Source organism: Palaemon carinicauda, chromosome 28 (genome assembly GCF_036898095.1).
Source record: "Palaemon carinicauda isolate YSFRI2023 chromosome 28, ASM3689809v2, whole genome shotgun sequence".
Taxonomy (NCBI): Eukaryota; Metazoa; Arthropoda; class Malacostraca; order Decapoda; family Palaemonidae; genus Palaemon; species Palaemon carinicauda.
In genome coordinates this window covers 59461298-59475662 of record NC_090752.1, presented here as the reverse complement: position 1 = coordinate 59475662, position 14365 = coordinate 59461298, and the positions used below count along the sequence as shown (strand labels likewise).

The window sequence follows — 14365 nt, the reverse complement described above, 5'->3', positions numbered from 1 at the left end:
AGAGAAGCAATAACAATCAAAATAAAACATTTCAAGATAATTAACAACATTAAATGAGATCTATCATATATAAACTGTGTGCAGACAAGCTTTAAATATATTGCATAACTCCTGAAGTTTATGAACAAGTCTTTAATTATGAAGTTTGTGAATCTACCACAGGTTACGGTAAGTGTTCAGGGTAATACTTACCAGCTTCAAAATAGTTAGGGTAATTGGGAGAAGTAATTGTACCCTCTGTCGTTATTTGCTCGGTATAAGGTGATAATATGGCATCTGTAAGTATAAAAAGGGTCGTAGATTACTCTCTTGGTCAATATCAATACTTTTTGGTTCTGTCCATCAACATTTTTTTCCTTAATTTAACTGTTCACTGATGGATTTTCTTAAGTACGCTGTTAAATAAAACGTAATTTTAATCTGAAATTCTCCGTAAACATATACTGTTCTCATACGTATTTCAGTAAAATACGGGAGACCGTAATTTTACCGTAATTTGTTTTTAAATTTTACGGGTTGATAACCGTAATATCACTCCCAACCCTTATTCTATATACCTTGATCACTCCCTTACGTCAATGTATACGTTTTTAAAACGATAAAAATCCTGAAATAAAAGTTCCCAGATATTAACCGTTTTTAATGCAAAATTTTAACAGTACATAATTATTTTGGATTTGTCCATCTATTTTTTTTTCTTGTTTTAACTTTTCACTGGTGATGAATTTTTTTAAAGTATTCTAAGTATCCTAACAATTAAATCATTGTTCTTGTGTTTATTTAGAGTTTATAACTATTAAATGGTACCACACCCGAAAATAAAACTTTAAACACCATGATTTACCATTGTAAGGCGTTGTCACTGTTTCGCAATTGGTACCAGATGTTCCATCGGGGCAGACGCACGTGCACGATCTCGAGAGATAGCCATTGTTCTGACAGGTGTCGCTGGAGCAAGTAGACGCTGAGATGAGTTTAGCCGAACATCCATACATTTTGTTTGCCAGGAGCTTGTCCATGTGGGACAAGCCCGTGAGTTGTCCCAAAAGCCCTTGGTATAAGGGATTTAATGTTGCTATCGTGATGTGTCCATTCAGAGTGAAGACCTGTGGAATGAAGTATGTTGATCTGAGGGAGGATTTGACTTCAAATCGAAGGCAAAGTGAACTTTATTAAAGTTACAAATATGAATTCCAGCTAGTTAACAAAAAAAATATTTTTTGCCTGCAAATGAAAGAATAACGAGAGGGACTTAGACGATTTGACTTCAAATCAAAGGCAAAGTGAACTCTTTTAAAGTTACTAATTTGAATTCCAGTTGGTAAACAAAATATTTTTTTTTTTTTTTTTGTCTGCAAATGAAAGAATAACTGGAGAACCTTCTGAGGAATAAATTATGCTTATACTTTCTCATACTGATATTTCTGTATAGGGAAATCTTGCATGATATGCTATTATTCTCACATTCCTGCCATATCACAGAAAATTCCCAATTGAAGATAATAAGATTTTTACCCCAAATTTGTACCCTTTCAACATATTTGTTGACTTTGATTATGAAATCTCTTGGCCAAAGAAATCCAAATATTAAATCTTTCTTGCAGCAAACTGCTCAACTTACACTTTTATACCATCAAAGTTCATAATTAGATGTTTATGCATACTAGGTGATCGGTCACCCCCAATGTATTGTCCATTTTGCAGTTAAGCCACCTAACACTTTATCTTTGTTCATCCCAATTTTATATGATCAAATGACCATAGACCATATAACTATTTGATGTGCATAACAAAAGTTACGTAAAATTTGTTACCTTAATGTTTACCTTGTCATGACTCTCCATTAGGTCAAATAGACATTACTTAAAGTATTACCAATCCTTTCATACATTAGAAATGACGGGACACCAAAAGGCAATTTGATATATATCGACTGCATCAGTTAAATTTACACAAGTCTTGCTGTTCTGCACACTTTACGCATGTCTTGCTGCTCTGCAAACTTTATGTACATCTTGCAGTTCCGTAAACTTTACGTACGTCTTGCAGTTCCACAAACTTTAAGTTATCTTGCAGATCCACAAACTTTATGTACATCTTGCAGTTCCGCAAATTCTAAGTACGTCTTGCAGTTCTGCAAACTTTACGTACGCCTTGCAGTTCCACAAACTTTACGTACGTTTTGCAGTTCTGCAAACGTTATTTAAGTCTTGCAGTTCTGCAAACTTTACCTATGTCTTGCTTTTCCCCAAACTTTACAATCGCCTTGCATTTCCTCAAATTTTACGCACGTCTTGCAGTTCTGCAAACTTTACCTACGTGTTGCAGTTCCGTAAACTTCACCTACATCATGCATTTCCACACACTTTACAATCGCCTTGCATTTCCACAAACTTTACGTACGCCTTGCAGTTCCTGAAACTTTACGTACGTCTTACAGTTCTGCAAACTTTATGGATGTCTTACAGCTCTGCAAACTTTACTCACATTTTGCAGATCTGCAAACTTTACTCACATTTTGCAGATCTGCAAACTTTACGCATGCCTTGCAGTTCCATAGACTTTACGTACGTCTTGTAGTTCCGCAAACTTTACGTACGTCTTGTAGTTCCGCAAACTTTACGTACGTCTTGCAGTTCCGTAAACTTTACTTACGCCCTGCAGTTCCGCAAACTGTACGTATGCCTTGCAGTTTCGCAAACTTTACGTAAGCATTGCACTTCCGCAAACTTTACGTACACGTTGCAGTTCCACAAAAACTTACGTCTGGCAATTCCTCAAACTATACGTACGTCTGGCAGTTCCTCAAACTTTATGGACGTCTGGCAGTTCCTCAAACTTTACGGACGTCTGGCAGTTTCGCAAACTTTACTTACGCCTTGCAGTTCTGCAAACTTTACGTACATCTGGCAGTTCCTCAAACTTTACGCACGCCTTGCTGTCCAGCAAACTTTACGTACATCTCGCCGTTCCGCCATCATTAAGGACACCTCACCGCTCCACAAACTTTATGTACACCTTGCCGTCCCGCAAACTTTACGTTCACCTCGTCGTTCTGCAAACTTTACACACGTCTCGTCGTTCCGCAAACTATACCTACGCCTTGCCATTCGGCAAACTTTACGTACCCCTTGCTGTTCTGCAATCTTTATGTACGCCATGCAGTTCCGCAAACGTTACATATGCCTTGCCATTCCGCAAACTTTATGTACGCCTTGCCATTCTGCAAACTTTATCTACGCCTTACAGGACCGCAAACTTTATGTACGCCTTGCCGTTCTGCAAACTTTATGTGTGCCTTGCAGTACCGCAAAATTTACGTACGCCTTGCAGTTCTACAAACTTTACGTACGTCTTGCAGTTCCGCAAACTTTACGCAAGTCTTGCCTTTCTGTAAACTTTACTTATGTCTTGCCGTTCCATAAACTTTACTTAGGTCTTGCAATTCCGCAAACAATCACGTGCGTCTTGCAGTTCCGCAAACAATTACTGTACGTGCGTCTTGCAGTTCCGCAAACAATTACGTGCGTCTTGCAGTTCCGCAAACAGTTACGTGCGTCTTGCAGTTCCGCAAACAATTACGTGCGTCTTGCAGTTCCGCAAACAATTACGTGCGTCTTGCAGTTCCGCAAACAATTACGTACGTCTTGCAGTTCCGCAAACTTAACATACAACTTTCAGTTCCTATTGATATCTCACCCTCTCGTGGTTGTGCATGATGGAGCTGTAATCATAAGGGACGCCATAGCTATTGTCAGTCTCCTTGACGAAATTGTTCACCTTCTCCGGCAGGACATTATCTTCGTTGATGTTGACGTAGGAATCCCTGTCTGATCTCATCTCCTCATGCCACATCCCAATGGCATGACCGATCTCCACAACAAGCTCGCCAAACTGCGAAGCATAAGGTATTACATAAAATTTGAAGGAAATTGAATAGAAGTATGGTGTTAAGAGACTGTATTTTATTGGACTGATTCTAAACTGAATGGATGATATTAAAGGATTCGGTTCAATGAAACTGAATGCTACCAGGATGCTGAATGATATTAAAACTTGATTCTGTGTTGAATGTAGAGAGATAGATAGGTAGGTAGATAGTGTGGGTAGTAAGTTATCTTTCTTATTAGAGGTATATACAAATATGATTCACTAATAAGAATATAAATATTAAATTATTTTCCATATCCTAACTTGATTAATACAGGCCTCTATATTGCGTGTTCTTAAAACTCTACATTATATAAGATATAACAATTAAATTTAATTCCAGGAGGAAGTTAAGAAAATACGGATATGCAAAATAAGAAAAATAATAGTGGAGAAATATTAAGAGTTGCAGAGGAGAATATGACTCCACCTACCATGCAAGGGGATTTTAGTTATGGAATATATTAATACCAAAATTAATAATTGAAAATTTGAATAATCTACAGTTTATCAGTGATAAATTCATCTTTTAAAAAGCATGCATAATTTGCGTAAAAGTAATTAAATACTTTCTAGAAAAAAATAAAATGTTGAACATAAAAAATGTCAACATTATATACAAATTTTGTCAATAAATAAATCATATATGAGACTCATAAATCTTTTTGTACAGATTTGATGATAATTATACTTGATTATGAACAAAACTAATAGTCATTAGGACTAATTAGATCCCAAATACAGTCCAGCAATCTGCTGGACTGGGGTTCAAGATCCGCTCAAGCTCGATAGTTTCTTGTAGTGTCTATAACATCTCCATCCTTTTCACCTAAGAATGGGATATTTCGGGGAGCCTATATGTCTACCTGCTGAGTCATCAGCAGCCAATGCCTGGCCCTCCCTGGTCCTAGCTTGTGTGGAGAGGGGATAGGGGGTTTGAGGGAACTTAAAGGTCTACCTACTGAGTCATCAGCAGCCATTGCCTGGCCCTCCCTGGTCCTAGCTTGGGTAGGGAGAGTTTTTGGATGCTGCTCATATGTATACATATAGTGTGTCTATAGAGGTCATTGTCACTGTCCCCTGCCTCTCCCATTAATGAGATGCCTTTAATTCTCTCTCTCTCTCTCTCTCTCTCTCTCTCTCTCTCTCTCTCTCTCTCTCTCTCTCTCCAGCACATCGTCGTACTAGGACATTGTTAATGTCCCTTGCCTCTGCCATTCATGAGTGACCTTTAAACCTTAAACTTTTAAATATTATTACGAGAAATGTCGAGGCAAATTAAAGCAATATGGCATTCTTATACCAACAAAGTAAAAATCTCGAAATCAGTTGAATACTCTGTAGAAGATACTTTCTATACTGTATCTATAGATAGTATTAGTTAATTTGCTTATTGAAAACTGTTTTAATTCATCATTGTTAACTACCAGTTTTATTCGTAGATTGAAGCTTTTTTTTATGAATTTTACTATTTTTTTCTCGATTTAAACAGGAAAAATCGTCTGCTAATTCTGATTGACACTTATTTTATTCAAGAACGCAGCTAGAGATTTTGGGGTGGGTGGGGCAGGGGGCTGAGTCAGTAAAGAAACCCGCCCCCTTCCATGTAACATACAGTAGGTGAGTTGGGGGTAATTTTAAATGTATAATTACACATTATTATTATCTGACCTTACTCTACGCACTGGATCTTCAAGAGCCCCTAGAGGGGCCCTTCTAGGGGCTCTTGGAGACCTGGGGGACATTTCAAAAAGCACCCCCCCCCCTTCCCCCCTTAACTTAGCCACTGAAGTTTTATTCTTGAATTGTTCCCTAGAGTAATACTTTTCTAAGACTAGCATCTCTGGAATATGTAGTTTCTACCTAACAACATGAAATCATACTCGACAACATTTTGCAACATTGCCCAATCTAAAACGTGAATTTTCTACCAAACATCTTGGGAATCATACTCGAAAACATTTTGTAACATTTCCTAATCTAAAATATGAATTTTCTACCAAACAACTTGGGAATCATACTCGAAAACATTTTGCAACATTTCCGAATGGCAGTCATTTTACTTTATCTAGTTGCCTTCCCCGGGCGACGACATTTCGTCTAGACTAATCTGCCATGGTTGCCAGGCTTTCTAAATATAGAAAAGGCCAACTTCTAATCAACTACAGTTTTAAAAGGCCAACCTATTGGTAGAAAAATGCCAAAAGTGTAGCACTTTAGGCTAGCCTTTTTTTTATTATGTTACTCAAGGCCAACCAATTTCAAAAAGGGCCCAATTTGAGGCTTTTGCCCTGAAAAAGTCTAACCTGGCAACCTCTATCTGTCCCTTCCACTTACCTCTTCTTCGCAGAGATCAGTCAAGTAGACGGGTTGTCCCGACGAACTCGTCATGCCGACGTACGAGCTGCAATTCTCAGAGTTCCTTTCAAATCTCAGGTGTGCTCCGCTGTGGCTAGGGAGGACTTCTTCGAAAGTCAGGCAGGTGTTTTCCTCCCAGTGGGCTATTGCTGCCCACACTGCCATGCGATTGACGTAACCTGTCAATGTTGCAGATGTGGCGTTACTACAAATTATTATGTTCTGTTTCGGGGAAAAGATGGACTGTTATGTTTGAGGAAAGGTGACCTTTTATGATTTTGGGAAAGATGGTCTGTTATGTTTTGGGAGAAAGATGACCTGTTATGTTTATGGGGGGGGGGGGAAGATGGTCTGTTATATTTGGGGGGAAAGATGGTCTGTTATGTTTTGGGGAAAGATGACCTGTTATGTTTAGGAGAAAGATGACCTGTTCTGTTTTTGGGGAAAGATGGTCTGTTATGTTTTTTGGGAAAGATGGTCTGTTTTGTTTGGGGGAAAGATGACCTGTTTTGTTTCGGGGAAAGATGGTCTGTTATGTTTTGGGGAAAGATGACCTGTTTTGTTTGGGGGAAAGATGGTCTGATATGTTTTGGGAAAGATGACCTGTTATGTTTGGGGGAAAGATGACCTGGTATGTTATGAGGGAAAGATGACCTGTTATGTTTGGGGGAAAGATGACCTGGTATGTTATGAGGGAAAGATGACCTGGTATGTTTTGAAGGAAAATTACCTGCTATTTTTTAAGAGAAAATTACCTGTTATGTTTGGGGGAAAATGGCCTTTTATTTTTTTGGGAGAAAATGCTTGATTTTTTTAAGGGAAAATGCTTGTTTTGTTTAAGGAAAAATTACCGTTTATGTTTGGAGGAAAAATGACCTGTTATGTTTGAGGGAAAAATTACCTGCTATGTTTGGGGTAGGGAATGACCTGTTATGTTTGAGAAGGGGGGGGGGGGAGAAATGACCTGTTATGTTTGAGGGAAAAATTACCTGCTATGTTTGGGGGGGTGCAAATGACCTGTTATGTTTGAAGGAAAAATTACCTGCTATGTTTGGGGGGGTGCAAATGACCTGTTATGTTTGAAGGAAAAATTACCTGCTATGTTTGGGGGGGGTGCAAATGACCTGTTATGTTTGAAGGAAAAATTACCTGCTATGTTTGGGGGGGTGCAAATGACCTGTTATGTTTGAAGGAAAAATTACCTGCTATGTTTGGGGGGGGTGCAAATGACCTGTTATGTTTGAAGGAAAAATTACCTGCTATGTTTGGGGGGGGTGCAAATGACCTGTTATGTTTGAAGGAAAAATTACCTGCTATGTTTGGGGGGGTGCAAATGACCTGTTATGTTTGAAGGAAAAATTACCTGCTATGTTTGGGGGGGTGCAAATGACCTGTTATGTTTGAAGGAAAAATTACCTGCTATGTTTGGGGGGGTTGCAAATGACCTGTTATGTTTGAAGGAAAAATTACCTGCTATGTTTGGGGGGGTGCAAATGACCTGTTATGTTTGAAGGAAAAATTACCTGCTATGTTTGGGGGGGTGCAAATGACCTGTTATGTTTGAAGGAAAAATTACCTGCTATGTTTGGGGGGGTGCAAATGACCTGTTATGTTTGAAGGAAAAATTACCTGCTATGTTTGGGGGGGTGCAAATGACCTGTTATGTTTGAAGGAAAAATTACCTGCTATGTTTGGGGGGGGGTGCAAATGACCTGTTATGTTTGAAGGAAAAATTACCTGCTATGTTTGGGGGGGGGGTGCAAATGACCTGTTATGTTTGAAGGAAAAATTACCTGCTATGTTTGGGGGGGTGCAAATGACCTGTTATGTTTGAAGGAAAAATTACCTGCTATGTTTGGGGGGGTGCAAATGACCTGTTATGTTTGAAGGAAAAATTACCTGCTATGTTTGGGGGGGGGGTTGCAAATGACCTGTTATGTTTGAAGGAAAAATTACCTGCTATGTTTGGGGGGGTGCAAATGACCTGTTATGTTTGAAGGAAAAATTACCTGCTATGTTTGGGGGGGTGCAAATGACCTGTTATGTTTGAAGGAAAAATTACCTGCTATGTTTGGGGGGGGGTGCAAATGACCTGTTATGTTTGAAGGAAAAATTACCTGCTATGTTTGGGGGGGTGCAAATGACCTGTTATGTTTGAAGGAAAAATTACCTGCTATGTTTGGGGGGGGGTGCAAATGACCTGTTATGTTTGAAGGAAAAATTACCTGCTATGTTTGGGGGGGGGTGCAAATGACCTGTTATGTTTGAAGGAAAATTACCTGCTATGTTTGGGGGGGTGCAAATGACCTGTTATGTTTGAAGGAAAAATTACCTGCTATGTTTGGGGGGGGTGCAAATGACCTGTTATGTTTGAAGGAAAAATTACCTGCTATGTTTGGGGGGGTGCAAATGACCTGTTATGTTTGAAGGAAAAATTACCTGCTATGTTTGGGGGGGGGTGCAAATGACCTGTTATGTTTGAAGGAAAAATTACCTGCTATGTTTGGGGGGGGGTGCAAATGACCTGTTATGTTTGAAGGAAAAATTACCTGCTATGTTTGGGGGGGTGCAAATGACCTGTTATGTTTGAAGGAAAAATTACCTGCTATGTTTGGGGGGGTGCAAATGACCTGTTATGTTTGAAGGAAAAATTACCTGCTATGTTTGGGGGGGGGTGCAAATGACCTGTTATGTTTGAAGGAAAAATTACCTGCTATGTTTGGGGGGGGGTGCAAATGACCTGTTATGTTTGAAGGAAAAATTACCTGCTATGTTTGGGGGGGGTGCAAATGACCTGTTATGTTTGAAGGAAAAATTACCTGCTATGTTTGGGGGGGGGGTGCAAATGACCTGTTATGTTTGGGGGGTGCAAATGACCTATTATGTTTGAAGAAAAATTACCTGCTATGTTTGGGGGGGTGCAAATGACCTGTTATGTTTGAAGGAAAAATTACCTGCTATGTTTGGGGGGGGGTGCAAATGACCTGTTATGTTTGAAGGAAAAATTACCTGCTATGTTTGGGGGGGGGGTGCAAATGACCTGTTATGTTTGAAGGAAAAATTACCTGCTATGTTTGGGGGGGTGCAAATGACCTGTTATGTTTGAAGGAAAAATTACCTGCTATGTTTGGGGGGGGGTGCAAATGACCTGTTATGTTTGAAGGAAAAATTACCTGCTATGTTTGGGGGGGTGCAAATGACCTGTTATGTTTGAAGGAAAAATTACCTGCTATGTTTGGGGGGGGGTGCAAATGACCTGTTATGTTTGAAGGAAAAATTACCTGCTATGTTTGGGGGGGGGTGCAAATGACCTGTTATGTTTGAAGGAAAAATTACCTGCTATGTTTGGGGGGGTGCAAATGACCTGTTATGTTTGAAGGAAAAATTACCTGCTATGTTTGGGGGGGTGCAAATGACCTGTTATGTTTGAAGGGAAAATTACCTGCTATGTTTGGGGGGGGGTGCAAATGACCTGTTATGTTTGAAGGAAAAATTACCTGCTATGTTTGGGGGGGGGGTGCAAATGACCTGTTATGTTTGAAGGAAAAATTACCTGCTATGTTTGGGAGGGGGTGCAAATGACCTGTTATGTTTGAAGGAAAAATTACCTGCTATGTTTGGGGGGGGGTGCAAATGACCTGTTATGTTTGAAGGAAAAATTACCTGCTATGTTTGGGGGGGGGTGCAAATGACCTGTTATGTTTGGGGGGTGCAAATGACCTATTATGTTTGAAGGAAAAATTACCTGCTATGTTTGGGGGGGGTGCAAATGACCTGTTATGTTTGAAGGAAAAATTACCTGCTATGTTTGGGGGGTGCAAATGACCTGTTATGTTTGAAGGAAAAATTACCTGCTATGTTTGGGGGGGGGTGCAAATGACCTGTTATGTTTGAAGGAAAAATTACCTGCTATGTTTGGGGGGGGGGTGCAAATGACCTGTTATGTTTGAAGGAAAAATTACCTGCTATGTTTGGGGGGGTGCAAATGACCTGTTATGTTTGAAGGAAAAATTACCTGCTATGTTTGGGGGGGGGTGCAAATGACCTGTTATGTTTGAAGGAAAAATTACCTGCTATGTTTGGGGGGGGGGTGCAAATGACCTGTTATGTTTGAAGGAAAAATTACCTGCTATGTTTGGGGGGGGTGCAAATGACCTGTTATGTTTGAAGGAAAAATTACCTGCTATGTTTGGGGGGGTGCAAATGACCTGTTATGTTTGAAGGAAAAATTACCTGCTATGTTTGGGGGGGGGTGCAAATGACCTGTTATGTTTGAAGGAAAAATTACCTGCTATGTTTGGGGGGGGGTGCAAATGACCTGTTATGTTTGAAGGAAAAATTACCTGCTATGTTTGGGGGGGTGCAAATGACCTGTTATGTTTGAAGGAAAAATTACCTGCTATGTTTGGGGGGGGGGTGCAAATGACCTGTTATGTTTGAAGGAAAAATTACCTGCTATGTTTGGGGGGGGGTGCAAATGACCTGTTATGTTTGAAGGAAAAATTACCTGCTATGTTTGGGGGGGGGTGCAAATGACCTGTTATGTTTGAAGGAAAAATTACCTGCTATGTTTGGGGGGGTGCAAATGACCTGTTATGTTTGAAGGAAAAATTACCTGCTATGTTTGGGGGGGGTGCAAATGACCTGTTATGTTTGAAGGAAAAATTACCTGCTATGTTTGGGGGGGGTGCAAATGACCTGTTATGTTTGAAGGAAAAATTACCTGCTATGTTTGGGGGGGGGGTGCAAATGACCTGTTATGTTTGAAGGAAAAATTACCTGCTATGTTTGGGGGGGTGCAAATGACCTGTTATGTTTGAAGGAAAAATTACCTGCTATGTTTGGGGGGGGGTGCAAATGACCTGTTATGTTTGAAGGGAAAATTACCTGCTATGTTTGGGGGGGGTGCAAATGACCTGTTATGTTTGAAGGGAAAATTACCTGCTATGTTTGGGGGGGGGGTGCAAATGACCTGTTATGTTTGAAGGAAAAATTACCTGCTATGTTTGGGGGGGGTGCAAATGACCTGTTATGTTTGAAGGGAAAATTACCTGCTATGTTTGGGGGGGTGCAAATGACCTGTTATGTTTGAAGGAAAAATTACCTGCTATGTTTGGGGGGGTGCAAATGACCTGTTATGTTTGAAGGAAAAATTACCTGCTATGTTTGGGGGGGTGTGCAAATGACCTGTTATGTTTGAAGGAAAATTACCTGCTATGTTTGGGGGGGTGCAAATGACCTGTTATGTTTGAAGGAAAAATTACCTGCTATGTTTGGGGGGGTGCAAATGACCTGTTATGTTTGAAGGAAAAATTACCTGCTATGTTTGGGGGGGTGCAAATGACCTGTTATGTTTGAAGGAAAAATTACCTGCTATGTTTGGGGGGGGTGCAAATGACCTGTTATGTTTGAAGGAAAAATTACCTGCTATGTTTGGGGGGGGTGCAAATGACCTGTTATGTTTGAAGGAAAAATTACCTGCTATGTTTGGGGGGGGGTGCAAATGACCTGTTATGTTTGAAGGAAAAATTACCTGCTATGTTTGGGGGGGGGTGCAAATGACCTGTTATGTTTGAAGGAAAAATTACCTGCTATGTTTGGGGGGGGGTGCAAATGACCTGTTATGTTTGAAGGAAAAATTACCTGCTATGTTTGGGGGGGGGTGCAAATGACCTGTTATGTTTGAAGGAAAAATTACCTGCTATGTTTGGGGGGGTGCAAATGACCTGTTATGTTTGAAGGAAAAATTACCTGCTATGTTTGGGGGGGGGTGCAAATGACCTGTTATGTTTGAAGGGAAAATTACCTGCTATGTTTGGGGGGGTGCAAATGACCTGTTATGTTTGAAGGGGAAAATTACCTGCTATGTTTGGGGGGGGTGCAAATGACCTGTTATGTTTGAAGGAAAATTACCTGCTATGTTTGGGGGGGGTGCAAATGACCTGTTATGTTTGAAGGGAAAATTACCTGCTATGTTTGGGGGGGGGTGCAAATGACCTGTTATGTTTGAAGGGAAAATTACCTGCTATGTTTGGGGGGGTGCAAATGACCTGTTATGTTTGAAGGGAAAATTACCTGCTATGTTTGGGGGGGGTGCAAATGACCTGTTATGTTTGAAGGGAAAATTACCTGCTATGTTTGGGGGGGGGTGCAAATGACCTGTTATGTTTGAAGGGAAAATTACCTGCTATGTTTGGGGGGGGGTGCAAATGACCTGTTATGTTTGAAGGGAAAATTACCTGCTATGTTTGGGGGGGTGCAAATGACCTGTTATGTTTGAAGGGAAAATTACCTGCTATGTTTGGGGGGGGGTGCAAATGACCTGTTATGTTTGAAGGGAAAATTACCTGCTATGTTTGGGGGGGGGTGCAAATGACCTGTTATGTTTGAAGGGAAAATTACCTGCTATGTTTGGGGGGGTGCAAATGACCTGTTATGTTTGAAGGGAAAATTACCTGCTATGTTTGGGGGGGGGTGCAAATGACCTGTTATGTTTGAAGGGAAAATTACCTGCTATGTTTGGGGGGGTGCAAATGACCTGTTATGTTTGAAGGAGAAAATTACCTGCTATGTTTGGGGGGGGTGCAAATGACCTGTTATGTTTGAAGGAAAAATTACCTGCTATGTTTGGGGGGGTGCAAATGACCTGTTATGTTTGAAGGAAAAATTACCTGCTATGTTTGGGGGGGTGCAAATGACCTGTTATGTTTGAAGAAAAATTACCTGCTATGTTTGGGGGGGTGCAAATGACCTGTTATGTTTGAAGGAAAAATTACCTGCTATGTTTGGGGGGGGTGCAAATGACCTGTTATGTTTGAAGGAAAAATTACCTGCTATGTTTGGGGGGGGTGCAAATGACCTGTTATGTTTGAAGGAAAAATTACCTGCTATGTTTGGGGGGGGGGTGCAAATGACCTGTTATGTTTGAAGGAAAAATTACCTGCTATGTTTGGGGGGTGCAAATGACCTGTTATGTTTGAAGGAAAAATTACCTGCTATGTTTGGGGGGGTGCAAATGACCTGTTATGTTTGAAGGAAAAATTACCTGCTATGTTTGGGGGGGTGCAAATGACCTGTTATGTTTGAAGGAAAATTACCTGCTATGTTTGGGGGGGGTGCAAATGACCTGTTATGTTTGAAGGAAAAATTACCTGCTATGTTTGAGGGGGGTGCAAATGACCTGTTATGTTTGAAGGAAAAATTACCTGCTATGTTTGGGAGGGGGGTGCAAATGACCTGTTATGTTTGAAGGAAAAATTACCTGCTATGTTTGGGGGGGTGCAAATGACCTGTTATGTTTGAAGGAAAAATTACCTGCTATGTTTGGGGGGGTGCAAATGACCTGTTATGTTTGAAGGAAAAATTACCTGCTATGTTTGGGGGGGGGTGCAAATGACCTGTTATGTTTGAAGGAAAAATTACCTGCTATGTTTGGGGGGGGGTGCAAATGACCTGTTATATTTGAAGGGAAAATTACCTGCTATGTTTGGGGGGGGGTGCAAATGACCTGTTATGTTTGAAGGAAAAATTACCTGCTATGTTTGGGGGGGGGTGCAAATGACCTGTTATGTTTGAAGGGAAAATTACCTGCTATGTTTGGGGGGGGTGCAAATGACCTGTTATGTTTGAAGGAAAAATTACCTGCTATGTTTGGGGGGGGTGCAAATGACCTGTTATGTTTGAAGGAAAAATACCTGCTATGTTTGGGGGGGGGGTGCAAATGACCTGTTATGTTTGAAGGGAAAATTACCTGCTATGTTTGGGGGGGTGCAAATGACCTGTTATGTTTGAAGGAAAATTACCTGCTATGTTTGGGGGGGCTGCAAATGACCTGTTATGTTTGAAGGGAAAATTACCTGCTATGTTTGGGGGGGGGTGCAAATGACCTGTTATGTTTGAAGGAAAAATTACCTGCTATGTTTGGGGGGGGGTGCAAATGACCTGTTATGTTTGAAGGGAAAATTACCTGCTATGTTTGGGGGGGGTGCAAATGACCTGTTATGTTTGAAGGGAAAATTACCTGCTATGATTGAGGGAAAACTTACGTGCTATGTTGATGGGTAGAATTATCTGTTAT

At 40.6% G+C, this 14365-nt stretch overlaps 2 protein-coding genes across 2 annotated transcripts in view; one reads left to right on the top strand and one right to left on the bottom strand.

Moving 5' to 3' along the window:
* Positions 1-14365, top strand: part of LOC137621833 (protein SpAN-like) — a 341729-nt gene that overhangs the window by 157748 nt on the left and 169616 nt on the right. The gene's annotated exons all lie outside the window — the stretch shown is intronic.
* The window catches only part of LOC137621835 (mucin-17-like), a 42308-nt gene that overhangs the window by 27919 nt on the left and 24 nt on the right, over positions 1-14365 (bottom strand). The window contains exons 2-5 of the mRNA XM_068352342.1: positions 6268-6467; positions 3700-3894; positions 845-1106; positions 193-276 (exon numbers count right to left, since the gene is read on the bottom strand). Coding sequence (XP_068208443.1) covers positions 193-276; positions 845-1106; positions 3700-3894; positions 6268-6467 — 741 coding nt within the window. The remainder of the gene's footprint in view (positions 1-192; positions 277-844; positions 1107-3699; positions 3895-6267; positions 6468-14365) is intronic.